The sequence below is a fragment of the Leucoraja erinacea genome, chromosome 5, assembly GCF_028641065.1.
Source record: "Leucoraja erinacea ecotype New England chromosome 5, Leri_hhj_1, whole genome shotgun sequence".
In the NCBI taxonomy this organism is placed as follows: Eukaryota; Metazoa; Chordata; class Chondrichthyes; order Rajiformes; family Rajidae; genus Leucoraja; species Leucoraja erinaceus.
In genome coordinates, this window is record NC_073381.1 from 96,477,858 (window position 1) to 96,493,518 (window position 15,661).

The 15,661-nt window shown below is 45.2% G+C and overlaps 1 protein-coding gene across 1 annotated transcript in view; it reads left to right on the forward strand.

The window, feature by feature from the left end:
• Nucleotides 1-304: 304 nt before the first annotated feature.
• wdr43 (WD repeat domain 43) overlaps nucleotides 305-15,661 on the forward strand; it is a 57,802-nt gene continuing 42,445 nt past the window's right edge. Inside the window, 5 exon segments of the mRNA XM_055636399.1 lie at nucleotides 305-336; nucleotides 2,082-2,553; nucleotides 2,927-2,998; nucleotides 3,001-3,210; nucleotides 12,300-12,434. Of these exon segments, the coding sequence (XP_055492374.1) occupies nucleotides 305-336; nucleotides 2,082-2,553; nucleotides 2,927-2,998; nucleotides 3,001-3,210; nucleotides 12,300-12,434 (921 nt within the window).

Below are 15,661 nucleotides of genomic sequence, written 5' to 3' on the forward strand. Positions count from 1 at the left end.
GAATAATCCAGCTCCTATCACATATGAACACTCATCAGGGCTTTGATTGGACTTTGCTGGATTTACCTTGCACTAAACGTTATTCCCTTATCATGTATCTGTACACATTGGACGGCTTGATTATAATCATGAGTTGTCTTTCCGCTGCATGCAACAAAAGGCTTTTCCCTGTACATCGACAATAAATTAAACTAAACTGAAGATAGATACAAAATGCTGGAGTAACTCAGCAGAACAGACAACATCTCTGGAGAGAAGGAATGGGTGACATTTTGGGTTGAGACCCGTCATCAGACTGGGAACCATGGGGGAAGAGACACACAAAGATATGGAAGGGTAAGGTGTAAAAATGAGACATCAAAGGGAATGCAGTTCAAGGAAAATGTAGAATCGATCATTGTTAGGTAGGAGAAGGTGACAACGAAGCAAACAGAGATAACATTTAATCAGGGGACAGTCAGACTGGTCGGAGAACTAGGATGATGAGGGGGGGATTGAGGGAGAGAGAAAGCGAGGGTTACTTTAAATTAGAGAAGTCAATATTACCTTTCACCCCATCAGCTGTCGTATACAACACATAATCCTCCAACGTTTTTGCCACCTCCAACGGGATCTCACCGCGAGCCACATCTTCCCATCTCCACCCCTTTCCGCCTTCCAGGTTAACTCATCCCTTCCCACCCAAACCACCCCCTCCCCAGGTACCTTCCCCTGCAACCACAGGAGATGCAACACCTGTCTCTATACTTCCTCCATCAACTCTGACCAGGGACCCCGACAGTCCTTTCAGGTTGGGCAGAGGCTCACTTGCACCTCCTCCAACCTCATCTACTGTATCCATTGTTCAAGATGTGGACTCTTATACATCGACGAGACCAAATGTAGACTGGGCAATCGTTTCGCTGAACGCCTTCACTCAGCCCGCCTGAACCAACCTGATCTCCCGGTTGCCAAACACTATAATTCCCCTTCCCATTCCTAGGCCTCCTCCATTGTCAGAGTGAGGTTAAATGCAAATTGGAGGAACAGCACCTCATATTTCACTTGGGCAGCTTACAGCCCAGTGGTATGAATATTGATTTCTCTCACTTCAGGTAGCCCCGGCATTCCCTCACTCTCCATCCCTCCCCCACCCAAGTTGCACCAGCTTCTCATTTTCACCCCACAAACAGCTTAGAATGGCCTGTTTCCTTAATCATCGTTACCTTTTTGCATTTCTTTCATTCATTTGTTCTATCTCTCTCTACATCACTGTCTAGATCTCTCGTTTCCCTCTCCCCTGACTCTCAGCCTCGACCCGAAATGTCAGCCATTCCTTCTCTCGGCAGACGCTGCCTGTCCCGCTGAGTTACTCCAGCATTTTGTGTCTACCTTCAATATTCACACTGAAGCTGCCCAAGCGGAATACGAAGCGGAAACTGAAACTGTACTTGTGTGTGCACTTTGCAAGCAAGTTGCCGCGTGACTGAAGAGGGGTCACCCATTCCTTCTCTCCACAGATGCTGCCTGTCCCCCTGAGTTACTCCAGCATTTTGTGTGTCTACCAAATATACTAGATCAGGGGTGGGGAACCTTTTCATGTTGGAAGGCTGCATTAAGTTAGCTGTAATCTAATAAGGCCCTATCCAAAAAACTTCAATTAGATATACTTCAAAATGTACATTATTTTGTTAAAATAGCCCTCATGACTTATTAATGTTTTAATTGTGGCCGTCGGTCGGGTAGGATTATTTTGTTGAATTTTCTTTTACTTGGGTATTTAAATATGTTCATTTTAAGATTAAAATTATAATAATAAAAGACGAACAAAAACATATTAATAAAAATAAAATGATTTATGATATATGGTTATATGATTTGTTCTACAAAATTTGGCTTCATTCAAAAGGCCGCACTTAATGGCTTAGAAGGCCCCTGTACTAGATACTAGTATACCTGCAGATACTAGTCTACCTGCAGATACTAGTCTACCTGCAGATGCTAGAAGGGGTTCGGCCCGAAATGTTGCCTATTTCCTTCGCTCCATAGATGCTGCACCCGCTGAGTTTCTCCAGCATTTTTGTGTACCTTCGATTTTCCAGCATCTGCAGTTCCTTCTTACTGTTCTACCTGCGGATACTAGTCTACCTGCAGATACCGGTCTACCTGCAGATACCGGTCTACCTGCAGATACCGGTCTACCTGCAGATACCGGTCTACCTGCTGCAGATACCGGCCTACCTGCAGATACCGGTCTACCTGCAGATACCGGTCTACCTGCAGATACCGGTCTACCTGCAGATACCAGGCTACCTGCAGATGCTAGTTTACCTGCAGATATTAATCTACCTGCAGATACCGGTCTACCTGCAGATACCGGTCTACCTGCAGATACCAGGCTACCTGCAGATACCGGTTTACCTGCAGATACCGGTTTACCTGCAGATCCCGGTCTACCTGCAGATCCCGGTCTACCTGCAGATCCCGGTCTACCTGCAGATCCAGGTCTATCTCAAAGATCTTCTTCGCTATAAGATCTTTGGTCTATCTGGCCCTGTGATTGTCTGGGGCGAGGTTGGTAGAGAGGGGGCGTGGCATGTGGTGAAGGGGCGTGACCGATGGGGATGGGCGTGGCATGTGGTGAAGGGGCGTGGCCAGTGGGGATGGGCGGAGCTGTTGTGAAGGGGGCGGGGCTTGTACGAGCGACGTGGCCTGTAAGGAGGGGCGTGGCCTGCTGTGAGGGGCGTGGTTAGAAGGTGATTGACATGAGCGGTGGTCCCGCCCCCGTGGGTGGCGGCGGCGCATGCGCGCTGGGCAACACGTGTGGCGACGTAACCTGCAAAAGGGAAGTTGTACCGATGCAAAATAATTGGAAATAAACAAGGGCACAGATGAGGAACAGAGAGAGAGAGAAGATACACCGAGACACAGAGATACAGCAGAGTAGAGAGCGAGAGGAGACAGCCAGGCGGCGGCGGCTGCTGGCGATGATGGCGCGGGAGCGGGAGCGGGAGCGGCGGGGGGACACCGGGCAGTGGCGGCTGCTGCGTCTTCTCGCCCCCGGCCCCAGCGCGGTGCCTGGCAACGGTGGCCGGCGACGGGCGCGTCCGCCTGTGGGACACGCAGGCTGGGGGAGCGGGCCGCCTGCGACACGAGTACGTGCCCTCGTCCCACCTCAGCGCCACCTGCAGCTGCCTGGCCTGGGCCCCGGCCCAGCGGCAACGGCCACGGGTGAGGCCCGGGGATGGGGTGGGATGTGGTGGAGGAGGAGAGCGGGGAAAGGCCGGGGATGTGGGGAGTGGGGAAAGGCCGGGGATGGGGGGAGTGGGGAAAGGCCCGGGATGTGGGGAGTGGGAGTCTGCTGAGGCCCGGGGGGGAGAGCACTGGGTCGGGGCAGCCTCACGGCGCGGCCAGTGGAGAGCGGGGCCGGGGAACGGGCGGCTGCTGGGGCTCGGGGATCGGGCCTGTGGTGTAGGGGGAGGGCCGGGGATCGGGCCTGTGGTGTAGGGGGAGGGGAGGGGGGGCGCTCTGGCGCCCAGTGCGGGCCCGATACCGCGGCTGCGGCCTAGTGGGCAATGGGCCCGGGGCTGTGGGTAGAGGGGGGGATCGGATACACGCCCAGCGCCAGGTGAGGTAATTTGGGCCCGGGTAGGGTTTTAACACAAAATGGGGGGGGGGGGGGGGGGGGGGGGGGGGGGGGGGGGGGGGAATTGTAGGTGGTAGCGTGCGGAGGAAGGGGCGGAAGAGGCCGGGCTGGGTGCCAGGGGAGAGGACGGGGCTGTGTGGTCGATGGGCTGAGGCTACAAGGGGAAGGGGGCCCGGTGTGAGGGAGACTGGTCAACCCCGTCGGGGCAGCGAACCCCCGGCTCCCCATGTGCTCCAGTCCCACCGTCCTCCCCTAGTGTGGAGCTAGTGGACGCTTCATTCTCAGCACCCCCTGGTTATAAATTTCACTCTGAATTTTGTCTCTTTATACCCCCCCCCACCCCCACAACTTTAAAAAAAATTAACATTCGTCGAGGAATTCTCCCAAATGCTTTAAATGAAAAGTCCTCTCCCTTTTAGAAACCGCCGTCCCGTTTTTTTTTAACAGCAAGCGCGCTAGTGAGTCGACCACATGAGGCCCTGGCACGTTGCAGCTCTTGGGCTTCGCAGCCTTTTGGCTTATTGCGCAAATGTTCAGTCAGCTCGACCTGTTGCTTGTAGCTGCCGGCGAATGCTGGTTGAACGGCGTGTTGAGGCGTCTGCGGTGGTATTAATTTCGGGGGTGGTTAGGGGGGGGATTTGTATCTTGTTCAATTAAGACACGGAGATCATCCACGTGGTCATCAGATACTTTCACGGCGAGATCAAAAACTACTGAGGCTTACTAAGTGGTAGTAAACGTTTGTTCAAGTAATTCAGGTTAAAAAATACAATTTGTGGGTTGGATGTGAAAGCATCCTGGTTCTTTGGTCAACTGAATTTGTTGAGGTGGGGGTACACAGGTGTTCTGTCTTCACACTATGTTGTGTAAAACAAAACTGAGAGAAAAATATTTCTTTAGTGATAATGTTGGTCTTTCAAATGTGCCTGAACGGCTTTTTCATTTTCATTATCAGTAATCTTTTATGCTGCGATGACCAGTAAAATATAGATTTAATCCTGAAGTGAGTTTCTTGGATGGCCATCAGTGTTTGCACAACTTTGACTTTATGTCTGAAGAAGGGTCTCGACCCGAAATGTCACCCATTCCTTCTATCCAGAGATGCTGCCTGTCCCGCTGAGTTACTCCAGCATTTTGTGTCTATCTCCGGTGTAAACCAGCACTATTCCTTCCTACACATATGATTTTATGACATTTAGAGTTATCCCGCTATCTTAACTGTCTGCCATCTTAACCCTGGGCTCTTCAAAACTTGTCTACCTACTGCTCACATCTTAACTTTGTGTTAGTGAATGTTGGATCATGGTCTGGGGACATTTTTCATAAACTTTCATTATTGCCTTTATAACTTTCTTATGGCCTTTTCCTTATCTTTCTAACCTCTTGTAACCTTGAGGACACATGGTTGAGGATACTAACTCCTGCCACAACCTTGATTACTACCATCCCACTATTCTGTTGAAGGGTTATGAACCTAAAACATTAATTCTGCTTCTTTCTCCACAGGTGGTGACTTGACCTGACTTCCCCGGGCATTTTCTGTTTTTATTTCAGATTTTCAGCTGGAACGGCAGTTTGGTTTTCAATCACCTTGCCATTGATGGATATATTTCAGCTGATTAAGCTGCAAATAATGGAATCTTCACAGATCTCTTCCTACCAGACTTTATTAAGCGATTGTGACTGAGCTGTTAGTTGTCATAATGTCTCTTTTCGTTACATTTTCTGATTTTTGTTCCATCTATGAAAAGCCTGCGCAGCATTTGGGATAAAGGACTGCAAAACCAAAGAGGAATTTAAATGATTTAAAAGGCATTCACATGCTTATGGTGGGGTGATCAGAACTACAAATAATACTTCAATGTTTCGTCAGTGCTGGAGGAAGTCGCCAGTCCAGGCATTATCTGTGGAAGAAAGTGACTACACGTTGTTTTGGGTCAGGACTTTTCTTCAACTGATGGAGTAGAGGGGAAAAGGTGGTAAAGAGGTGAGGGGGAGGCAGGCGACGTGGGCGGATACAGGCGAGGAGGCCTAACTGTGATCCAGTGTTTTGTGGTAACATGATGTACCTGCGCTTGTATTCTATCACACGATGAACTTGAGCATCCTACATGCTGCCCTCAATGCCCCCATGCCACCGACATCTGCCCGTGCTGCTAGTTTTAGTTTAGAGTGGAGATTAGAGCAGAAACAGGCCCTTCGGCCCACCGGTTCGCGCTGACCAGCGATCCCCACACATTAACACTATCCCACACCCACTTTTTTTAAACAATTTTTACATTTACCAAGCCAATTAACCTACAAACCTGCACGTCTTTGGAGTGTGGGAGGAAACCGAAGATCTCGGAGAAAACCCACGCAGGTCACGGGGAGAACGTACAAACTCCGTGCAGACAGCACCTGTAGTCTGGATCGAACCTGCGTCTCCAGCGCTGCATTCACTGTAAGGCAGCAACTCTACCGCACAGGCTCTTCATCCAAACTCTATTGGGCGCTACCATTTGCTGAGTATGTCCTATTCTTGTTTGTCTTTATAAATGCAGCAGTTGTAGAGTTGCTGCCTTACAGGCCCAGAGACCCGGGTTTAATCTTGTCTCCGGGTGCTGTCTGCACGGTTCTCTCCGTGACCGCGTGGTTTTCCCGGGTTTCCGGTTTCCACTAACATTCCAAAGACGTGCAGGTTTGTACGTTAATTGGCTTTGGTAAATTGTTCCTCGTGTATGGAACTAGTGTACAGAGTGATTGCTGATCGACGTAGACCGAAGGGCTGGTTTCCACACGGTAACTCTAAAACCAAAATGTATCACTGTATGGCTGGATTATAATTCCATATATTCATTGCACTTCTCAACTTTGCAGGTGATCAGTGTGCTTGTAGCCCAAGCACCCCCCTGCTCCGCTATCAGAAATCCAGACCTTATTCCCCATCCCATTGCCCTTGTGAAGATGCGCTGCCGCCTTGAATGCCTGCACTTATTTTGATAAAGTTGCTCCCAGTCCTATTGTATGGGCATCTCCAGGATTTAAGGCCAACATTGATGATGGGCCAGGAATATATTTCCAAGCTGGGATGGTGTGTGATGTGGAGGGGACCTGCAAGTGATGGGGTTCCACAGCACCTGAAGCTCTAGTCACCTGTGGTGGTTGTGTCTTTGTGAGATGGTGTTGGAGTAACCTTGAAGAGTGACTATGGTGCTCCTTGCAGTTACAGTGTAGAGCTGGTGGAATGAATGAGGCACTATTGAAGCAGGCTGCCCATTCCTGGATGCTTGAGTGTTGTTGGAGTTGCATTCATCCAGGTTCCGCAATGTTCGTGTATTGGCGATGATGGAGTGGCTTTGGGGTGGCAGGACGCCCACAATCTGACTGGGCTGCAGCGTTTGTGGTTGGACCAGTTGAGTTTACGAGCCTCAGTATCTTGGTTGTGGGAGTACTTGGCAATCCGACTGGCATTACATAATTATAGGTAGAGGATTAAATTATTTGTCAGAGCTGGTCATTGCCCTGGTGTGAAACAATGTTACCTGTCAAATATCGGACCATGCTAAATGTTGTCTATGCTTTGTGTTGCTTTGTTTGCGATGAGACAAAGAAGGGTCGTGTCTCGAAACGTCACCCATTCCTTCTCTCCAGGGATGCTGTCTGTCCTGCTGAGTTACTCCAGCATTTTGTGTTTACAAGACAATTTGAATGTTATGCAGGTATCTCACTCATGATGGAAGAAAGGCCAATGATTGAAACCACTGAAAGAAAGTGTTGGGTCTAGACCACCTCCACTGCGGAACTGCGTCAGTTATGTACATGTGCATGGATGAGATTGATCTTCAGAAAATGCAATCATCGGGATTTTTTCCCCCCTGTATTAATGTATTTCATGTAATTCTTTTCCGAGGCTCCCTGTTCCCTATTAAAATGCTGCGCTATGTCAAAGAAGGTATTTGACACCGTGTCTCTGGATTTAAGCCCCTTGCGCTCTTATGGAGGTTGTGATGAGATATGAGGCTATGTGATTTGAGGAGAAAACCGAACTAAGCCATTTTGAGTCATAATGTGGAAGTATCCAGCATTTTGGCAGCATGTGGACAGCAATGGAGGTGGATAATATTTGGTGGAAAGTGGCAGTTTTATAAAGGGAGGATGGAAGGATTGGGGTTTTAGTAGCACGTCAGAGATTTAGAAAAGTGTAATCTCTGATAGGGGCAGGCAGGGTATGAAATTACTGACGTAGATGTGTAGGAAGAAACTGCAGAAGCCAGTTTAAGCCGCAGGTACATACCAAAAAAAATGGAGAAAAGGTCTGAAGAAGGGGGCGAACCTGAAACATCACCTATTCCCTTTCTCCAGAGATGCTGTCTGACCCGCTGAGTTATCCAACTTTTTGTGACTAGTAGGTGTAGTTGACTAGGACATGTGGTTGAACTGACTAGGTGTGGTTGGGACCAGAGACACTGGGGACACTAGACGAATGGGGGGAGGAGACATACTGAATAGTGAAAGGCTTGGATAGAGTGGATGTTTCCACTAGTGGGAGAATAAAAGGATGTTCTTTTAGGAAGATGAGGAGGAATTTCTTTGATTAAAGTTATCAGAGGGTGGTGAATCTGTGGAACTCATTGTCATAGAACGCTGTGGAGGCCAACAATGGATATTTTTAAGGCTGAGATAGATAGATTCTTGATTAATACATTTGTCAGAGGTTAGCAATAGAAGGCAGGAGAATGGGCTTAGGAGGGAGAGATAGGTCAGCCATGTTTGAAAGTGGAGTGGACTAAGTGGGCCGAATGGCCTAATCCTCCTATCGCCCATGACCCAATGTTTAATTGTTGAAAACTGCAGCCATTTCCTAGTTTGGTCGGCAGATGAGTGATCTGACATCATAGGCAGGAGAGGAGTTGAGAATTAGTGAATAAAGCATCAGTAAACGGCTTTGAATGATGTTACAGTGGGTAATGTATATAAATGAGTGAATAACTGATTTCTCGTGGGAGTGGCCCTTTCTTGATTATCTTAGGGGGGGGAGGAAGGAAGTTACTTGCAGCTGCTTTGAAAAGGTGACATTTGATGTTTTTGAGTAGATTGTCAGAGTTGTTTTACTCCAGATACTACCATTTTGAGATGACTAAAAAGATTTTCTTTGAAATAGTCTGATTATGGGACTTATTCTTGCAGAACGATTGGTGTTTGAATTTGGGGCTGGATTTTGGTACTCTAAACAGAATTAGTATTACCCAAGTACAGTGAAATTGCAGAATTTAGCGCATTATACGAAACAATTAGCTGTTCTCTCCTTTGAGTCTTTCCATCATTTGTCATGATTATGGCTGATCATTCGCATCAGTGCCGTTTTCGTGCACTATCGCAATATCCTTAACATCTAGAAATTATTGAATTGTGTTATGAATGTTCAATGACTGACCCTCCACCACCTCTGTAATATAATAATAATAACTTAATTTGTATAGCACTTTTCATACAAGTGAAAGCAACCCAAAGTGCTTTAGACAAAAACACAGATCTAAACAAAAGTACAATTTACGAAAGTAAGGACATGAACAGTTAATAACAGAAAAAGCACAGATTTATATAAAAATAAAAAATTGAGAGCATAACAGGACAAAAAGCCAGAACTCTGTCAAATACAGAGTCCCATATACTATATGAACACACAAGCTGCTGAAGGATACGCTGAGATAAATACAAGAGAATAAAGATAATTTTTACAATGTCGTCAGAAGAAGTAAAGTCTGTTAAAAGCTTGATTGATAAGATAAGTTATTAGCTGCCGTTTAAAAATGTCAACTGAGTGGGCGTCTCTCATAGCCCCAGGTCGGGTATGCCACAGCTTGTGGGCATCATTGGAAAAGGCTTTTTTTCTTATTGCTGCGGCATTGAGAGGCTAACAGGCCGGCATCAGAACGCTCGGGTAGGGGCATAGGGAAGGAGGGACTCTGTACAATAGGCCGCTCCTAAGCCATTTAGGGCTTTATAGACAAGAAGGAGGACTTTATATAGTCTATCCTGGATCTCACAGGGAGCCAATAAAGGGAGTATAATACTGGGGAGATATGTTTCCTTTCCTTGGTATTTGTTAAGAGCCGGGCTGCGGCATTTTGAATGAGCTGTTTGTTACCTGTTGGTGGATTTCAAATGCAGACCGGTTAATAAGGCATTCCAGTAATCAATTCTGCTTGGTATGAAAGCATGTATGAGTTTTGTACAGTCATGTTGAGTTAAGAAAGGCTGCAGAGGGACAGCACAGTAGCACTACGGTAGAGTTGCTGCCTTACAGCGCCTGAGACACGAGTTCGATCCTGACTACAAGTGGTACCTGCACGAAGTTTGTACGTTCTCGCTGTGACTGGATAGGTTTGCTCCGGTTGTTCCAGTTTCCTCCCACAATGTCAATACGTGCAGATTTGTAGGTTAATTGGCTTTTGTAAATTGTCCATAGTGTATTGGATCGTGTTAGTGTACATGGTGATCACTGGCCGGCGTGGACTTGGTGGGCCAGAGGAATTCCAAGGATTTGCCACTATGCAAAGTATTTTCTCATTTCAGTCCTAAATGGCCTTACTCTGAGATTGTGACCACTCGTCGGCCAGAGAAAGATCCTTTTTTATCAGGCCTGTCAAGCCCTTTAAGAATTTTGTTGATTTTGGTGAGTTCTCCTTTCTGTCTTCTAAACTGGAAATATGGGCCTGGACTTCACAGTCTACTTGCACAGATACTTGGAACCAGTGAATCTTCATGCCAAATCTTGCACAGATAATTGGAACCAGTGAATGAATCTTCATCCCTTCACGCCAAATACAACCTTGGGTAAGGAGACTAAACTGCTGTGGTTTCACCAAGGCCTGTGTAATAAGATATCTTTACTTATGCACTCAATCCCCGTTATGAAGTGTGACGTTCCACTTACCCTCCTAATTGCTACTTGAATTTGCATGAATCTATCTTTCTTAGACTTTTGGAAACTAGTGGATGAGGATAACTTCACAGCTTCCTGCTTATTGCCTAAGATGTCTACATCATCTTGAAGATTCTTTATTTTCACACTCTGGTGTCCAAATTAGTCTGCAGGTTAATTTGCTTCAGTATAATTGTGCCTAGTGTGTAGGATAGAACTAGTGTGTGGGTGATTGCTGTTCGGCGTGGGCTCGGTGAGAGGTAGGGCCAGTTTCTGTGCTGCATCTATGCAGTCTAATGTGAAATCTGGAGTCTGAAGTCCAATTTCGTGCGGGAGACCTTTATTAAATGTCTTGTGAGATGCAAAGCCAAACATGATTTTCCTTTCAGAAATTCAGTCCTGTTTTCCACAGTGTTCTGCCATTATACCTTTTGTTATAAATTCCAGCTTTTATCACAGTACTGCTATTTGGTTGAAAAGTCTAGTTCCCTGTTTTCTCTCCCTCTTCGAGGTTCTGCTCCTTGGGTTTATGAAGAAGTGTTCTCTCCTTATTTGAAGCCACAAGGCCACAGATTGAGGGTGGGCTTTGATTTTCATTTGGCTAGTAATCAGTTTATCACCATGTCTGTGTGCAACCATGAGAAATATAACCTGCTCCTGCAGATTTGCTGTGTATTAGTTTTAGAGATACAACACCAAGTAGACCTTGATCATCAATCACCCACTCTCACTAGTTCTAGGTTATCTCACTTTCTCATCCACACCCTGCATGCTGCGGAAATGTTTACAGAAGCCTATTAGCCTACAGACCCTATACCTTTGGGATATGGGAGGAAACTGGAGCACCCGGTGAAAACCCACGTGGTCACGGGGAGAACTTGCAGGCTGCACACTGAGGTTGGGATTGAACCCGGGTCTCTGGCGCTGGCATACTTTCAACCAATATCTTCATCTGACTGTGGTGGAACTGGTGCAAATTAGCATTTATTAGTTGGTCTGCACTTGTCCAGCTAATGGATGTGCATGCTAGCAGGATTTAAATGTTCTGGGAAGGGGCGTAGGAGTGAATGTGCAAATATCCAGCCAAAAGGTTTTTTTTCATAAAAGAGGCAAACACTGGAAATCTGAAATAAAATCTGAGAGGTCATGGAATTGGCTCAGAGCCCCTGGCGTCGATGGAACAGTGCCACCAACAGCGAGAGCAATGGGGAAGGAGCCGGTGTGTTGGGATGCCAAGAACAAAGTGGGGGGGGGGGGGCTGCCACATGCAGCAGTGGGCAGTACGGTAGATAGGACTGTTTGCTCCTGTTGTAACTTGTTGACGGCGACACTTGTGTACTGCCTAGGTTGTATGCAAAACAAAGCACTTCACTGTACCTAAGTACATATGTCAATAACGTTTCATTCATACATCGTAACTTTTATGCAGATGTGTCCTGACTTGCTGGGCATTTCCTTAATTCCTTTAATTATTTCCTATATTTATCCTATGCTCATTTTGACTTGGTCCTTCATTTATATATCTACTTACACATGCCTGATAGAATAGTTGGCATTGATTATTTCACTAGACAGGCTGCAACTTAGTCTGTTTTTGTTTTTCACGTGAAAAAAACGTCTTGAACTGGGACAATTAGAAGCAAGGCACTGGTTTTGACCTTAACCCAGCCTCTGGTAAAGCCAGACATTTATTTTCAACCACTAATTCTTTTTTTCCCTAGGGCATGAAATGACTGAGTAAAGATGTGGGTTTTCTCTTCTTTCTAGGAGGTTCCTCAGAAAAAAAAGAGGAGATCGGAGAAAGTGGATGTTGATGAGGAATTGGATCTATTGGCTATTGGCACAGCAGTTGGCAGCATCTTGTTATACAGTATAGTAAAAGGAGAATTACAGAGGAAGCTGGTAAGATTGCTTATAATGTTAAATTGGCAAAAAACCTGTTGGATTGTCTGAATTGTGGTAATATATGAATATGTCACATAAAAGTAATAAAGGGAACAGCATGTTTATGGCCATGCATCCAACACAGTTTGGCATGTTAATAACAGTTCAAGGTGGTTGTAGAAGTCATCTTACCTGCTAGAAATAACGTTTTGGATGGTATTCATTCTGTATGTCACACATGACAAAAATAAACTAAATGATGAATATAACCTTTTGTCCCCAAGATTAATCTGTCCCGTTACAAGAACAAAAAGCTTTTCACTGCTCAGGACATGTGACAAAAATAAATGAAACTAAATTTACACTACTATCTACCTCATTGGTGACCCTCGGACTACCCTTGATCGGACTTTGCTGGCTCTATCTTGCACTAAACGTTATTCCCTTATCATGTACCTGTCTATACACTGAAGGGCACGAATGTAATCATGTATTGTCTTTCCGCTGACTGGATAGCATGCAACAAAACCTTTTAACTGTGCCTCAGCACACGTGACTATAAACTAAATTCTATTTTGTATCGCATGCTATTTATCGTGTATTCTGCTTTTACAAATAACCTACATTTCTCTAAAGTAAATTCTCCTCAGCCCGTCTAACCAGTCAGTTATTTTCTGGCAACCCTTTCACACCCTTCACCCTGCTATTTGACCTTGTTCACTTGCTCACTCTCCTTTCCTCCAACACTCATTTTCTTGCCTGGGCTTTTGATCTTTCATTCATAGTCCTCGCATTCCCGGTGCAAATGTGTGTCTCTTCTGGAACCCCTGCCAAGCTAGCACAAAATAACACAAGTTGATGTAGTTTGACTATTATGACTGAACTGCATTAATCAATACTGCTCTGCAAGTATCGGGAGCCTGTTAACCAGTGTAATTGTCTTATACACAAAATGCTGGTGTAACTCGGCATCTCTGGAGAGGAGGAATGGGTGACTCTTCGGGTCGAGATCCTTCTTCAGACTGTCCCGAAATGTTACCTATTTCTTCTCTCCGGAGATGCTGCCTGAATTACTCCAGCTTTTTGTGTCTACGGTTTAAACCAGCATCTGCAGTTCCTTCCCACAGTGTAATTGTCTTTGCTGCCTCTGCTATTGAAATGTGGACCATTTAGTATTGTATCGTGCAAAGGAATGGCATACAAGACCTGAGGCAAGAATAATAAAGCTTGCCTCATCAGACAGACGTAGGTTGCTTTCCCCATATCTTTCATGTAACCTTGCATTTTTTATTTTCTACATTTCTTTCCCTGTTGAAAGGCTATTGAATTTGCCTCCAGAAACTGTGTGCGACAAATGCATGCCTGATGTTAACTGCTTGCTGTGTGTTTTAATTTATCCTTTTAAGCTTTTGGTTAATTTGACAATCACCTTAATTTTATCTTCTCTCTTGAACCTTCCACCAGACTTCTCTTGCTTTTGTTCACAAGTTATTTCGACCTGCAATGTGCCTGCTCCAATAAAGTTGGGTGAATAGAAAATCCTCCAGTATTTTGAACGGGTTAATCCTGACTTTTAAATATTTGTTTAGGGACAGTGCATGGACAATGCCCTTCAGCCCAAAGCATTCACAACAGTTTTATTATCCCACTTTCCCATCCACTTCCTGCATATTTGGGGCAATTTTATTTTAGAGGCCAATTAACCAACACACCTGCATGTCTTTGGGATGTGGGAGGAAACTGGAGCATCTCCAAGAACGTGCACAGTCGCAGGGAGAACGTGCAAACGCCACACTGACAGCTCCCAATTGAAGCCTGGTGCTGTAAGACAGCCACTGTACCTACTGTACTGCCCCCTTTTGAATTATGCCCCTATTTTAAAAAGTCAAGAAAACAAGGCACTCATTTGAGGTATTTTTTTCAACCTATACTCCCAACTACAAGGATTGACGCACATAATCTGCATCCAAATACTTTTCTACTTTTTAATCTTGAATTCTCTTTGTTCTTCCTACCACAGTGAATCACTTAAAGCAAATTTAGTATGTGAAAGTACTATCATAGTTCCACGATGTCTACTAGCTTGTCTACATCTTCCACTGATTACATTGTTAGCTTATTCCTAGCATCATCTAGCAAGATTGAATTATCTGGTTGATTGCTGGGGCCATTGACTCCATTTGCACCTCACGCAGCCTCGGCATGGCGGCCGCTCCCTCTTCTCCCCTCTCCCATCGGGCAAAAGGTTTAGAAGTGTAAAAGCACAATACTCAAGATTCAGGGACAGTTTCTTCCCAGCTGTTGTTGAGTAACTGAACCATCCTACCAACAACTACAGCGCAGTCCTGGGCTGCTATATACAGTGACCTCCATAACGTTTGGGACAAAGGCCCATTGTTTATTTATTCGCTTCTGCACGCCCCAATTTGAGATTCGTAATCGAAAAAAAATCACATGTGGTTAAATTGCGCATTGTCAGATTTTATTAATGGGTATTTTATACATTTTGGTTTCACCATGTAGAAATTACAGCTGTGTTTATACATTGCCCCCCCCCCCCCCCCCCCCCCCCCATGTCAGGGCACCATGATGGGACACATGGCTTCACAGGTGTTTGTAATTGATCAGGTGTGTTTAATTGCCTGCTAAATGCAGGTATAAGAGAGGTCTCAGCACCTAGTCTTTCCTCCAGTCTTTCCATCACCTTTGGAAACTTTTATTGCTGTTTATCATCATGAGGACCAAAGTTGTGCCAATGAAAGTCGAAGAAGCCATTATGAGACTGAGAAACAAGAATAAAACTTTTCGAGACATCAGCCAAACCTTAGGCTTACCAAAATCAACTTTGGAACATCATTAAGTAGCAATGTCACAACATTTTGAGATTTTAAAAATCAAGTCTGCAATTTATCCCATCAGATAAAGCATAAAAATAAGTTTAATTTGACACTTAATTCACTTTCATATCTCAAGTATTTAAAAAGTTATGGCCATTTTCATACTCGGAAATTAGCATCAAGCTGTGATCGTGGACAGTCAAAAGCCCACAACTTTCGTAAAAATTAAGAGAACTGTATGAAATTTTCAGTTATCATAGATTGAATCATTCTGAAACAAATATAAAATAATCTTAGTTGGATGACCTGAAATTAAAGCATATAATTAGTTAGTTACCTAATTGTAGCTAATTTCAAACTTCAATTACTAGATCTAAACATCTATCCATTTCTTAATAAATTATTAAC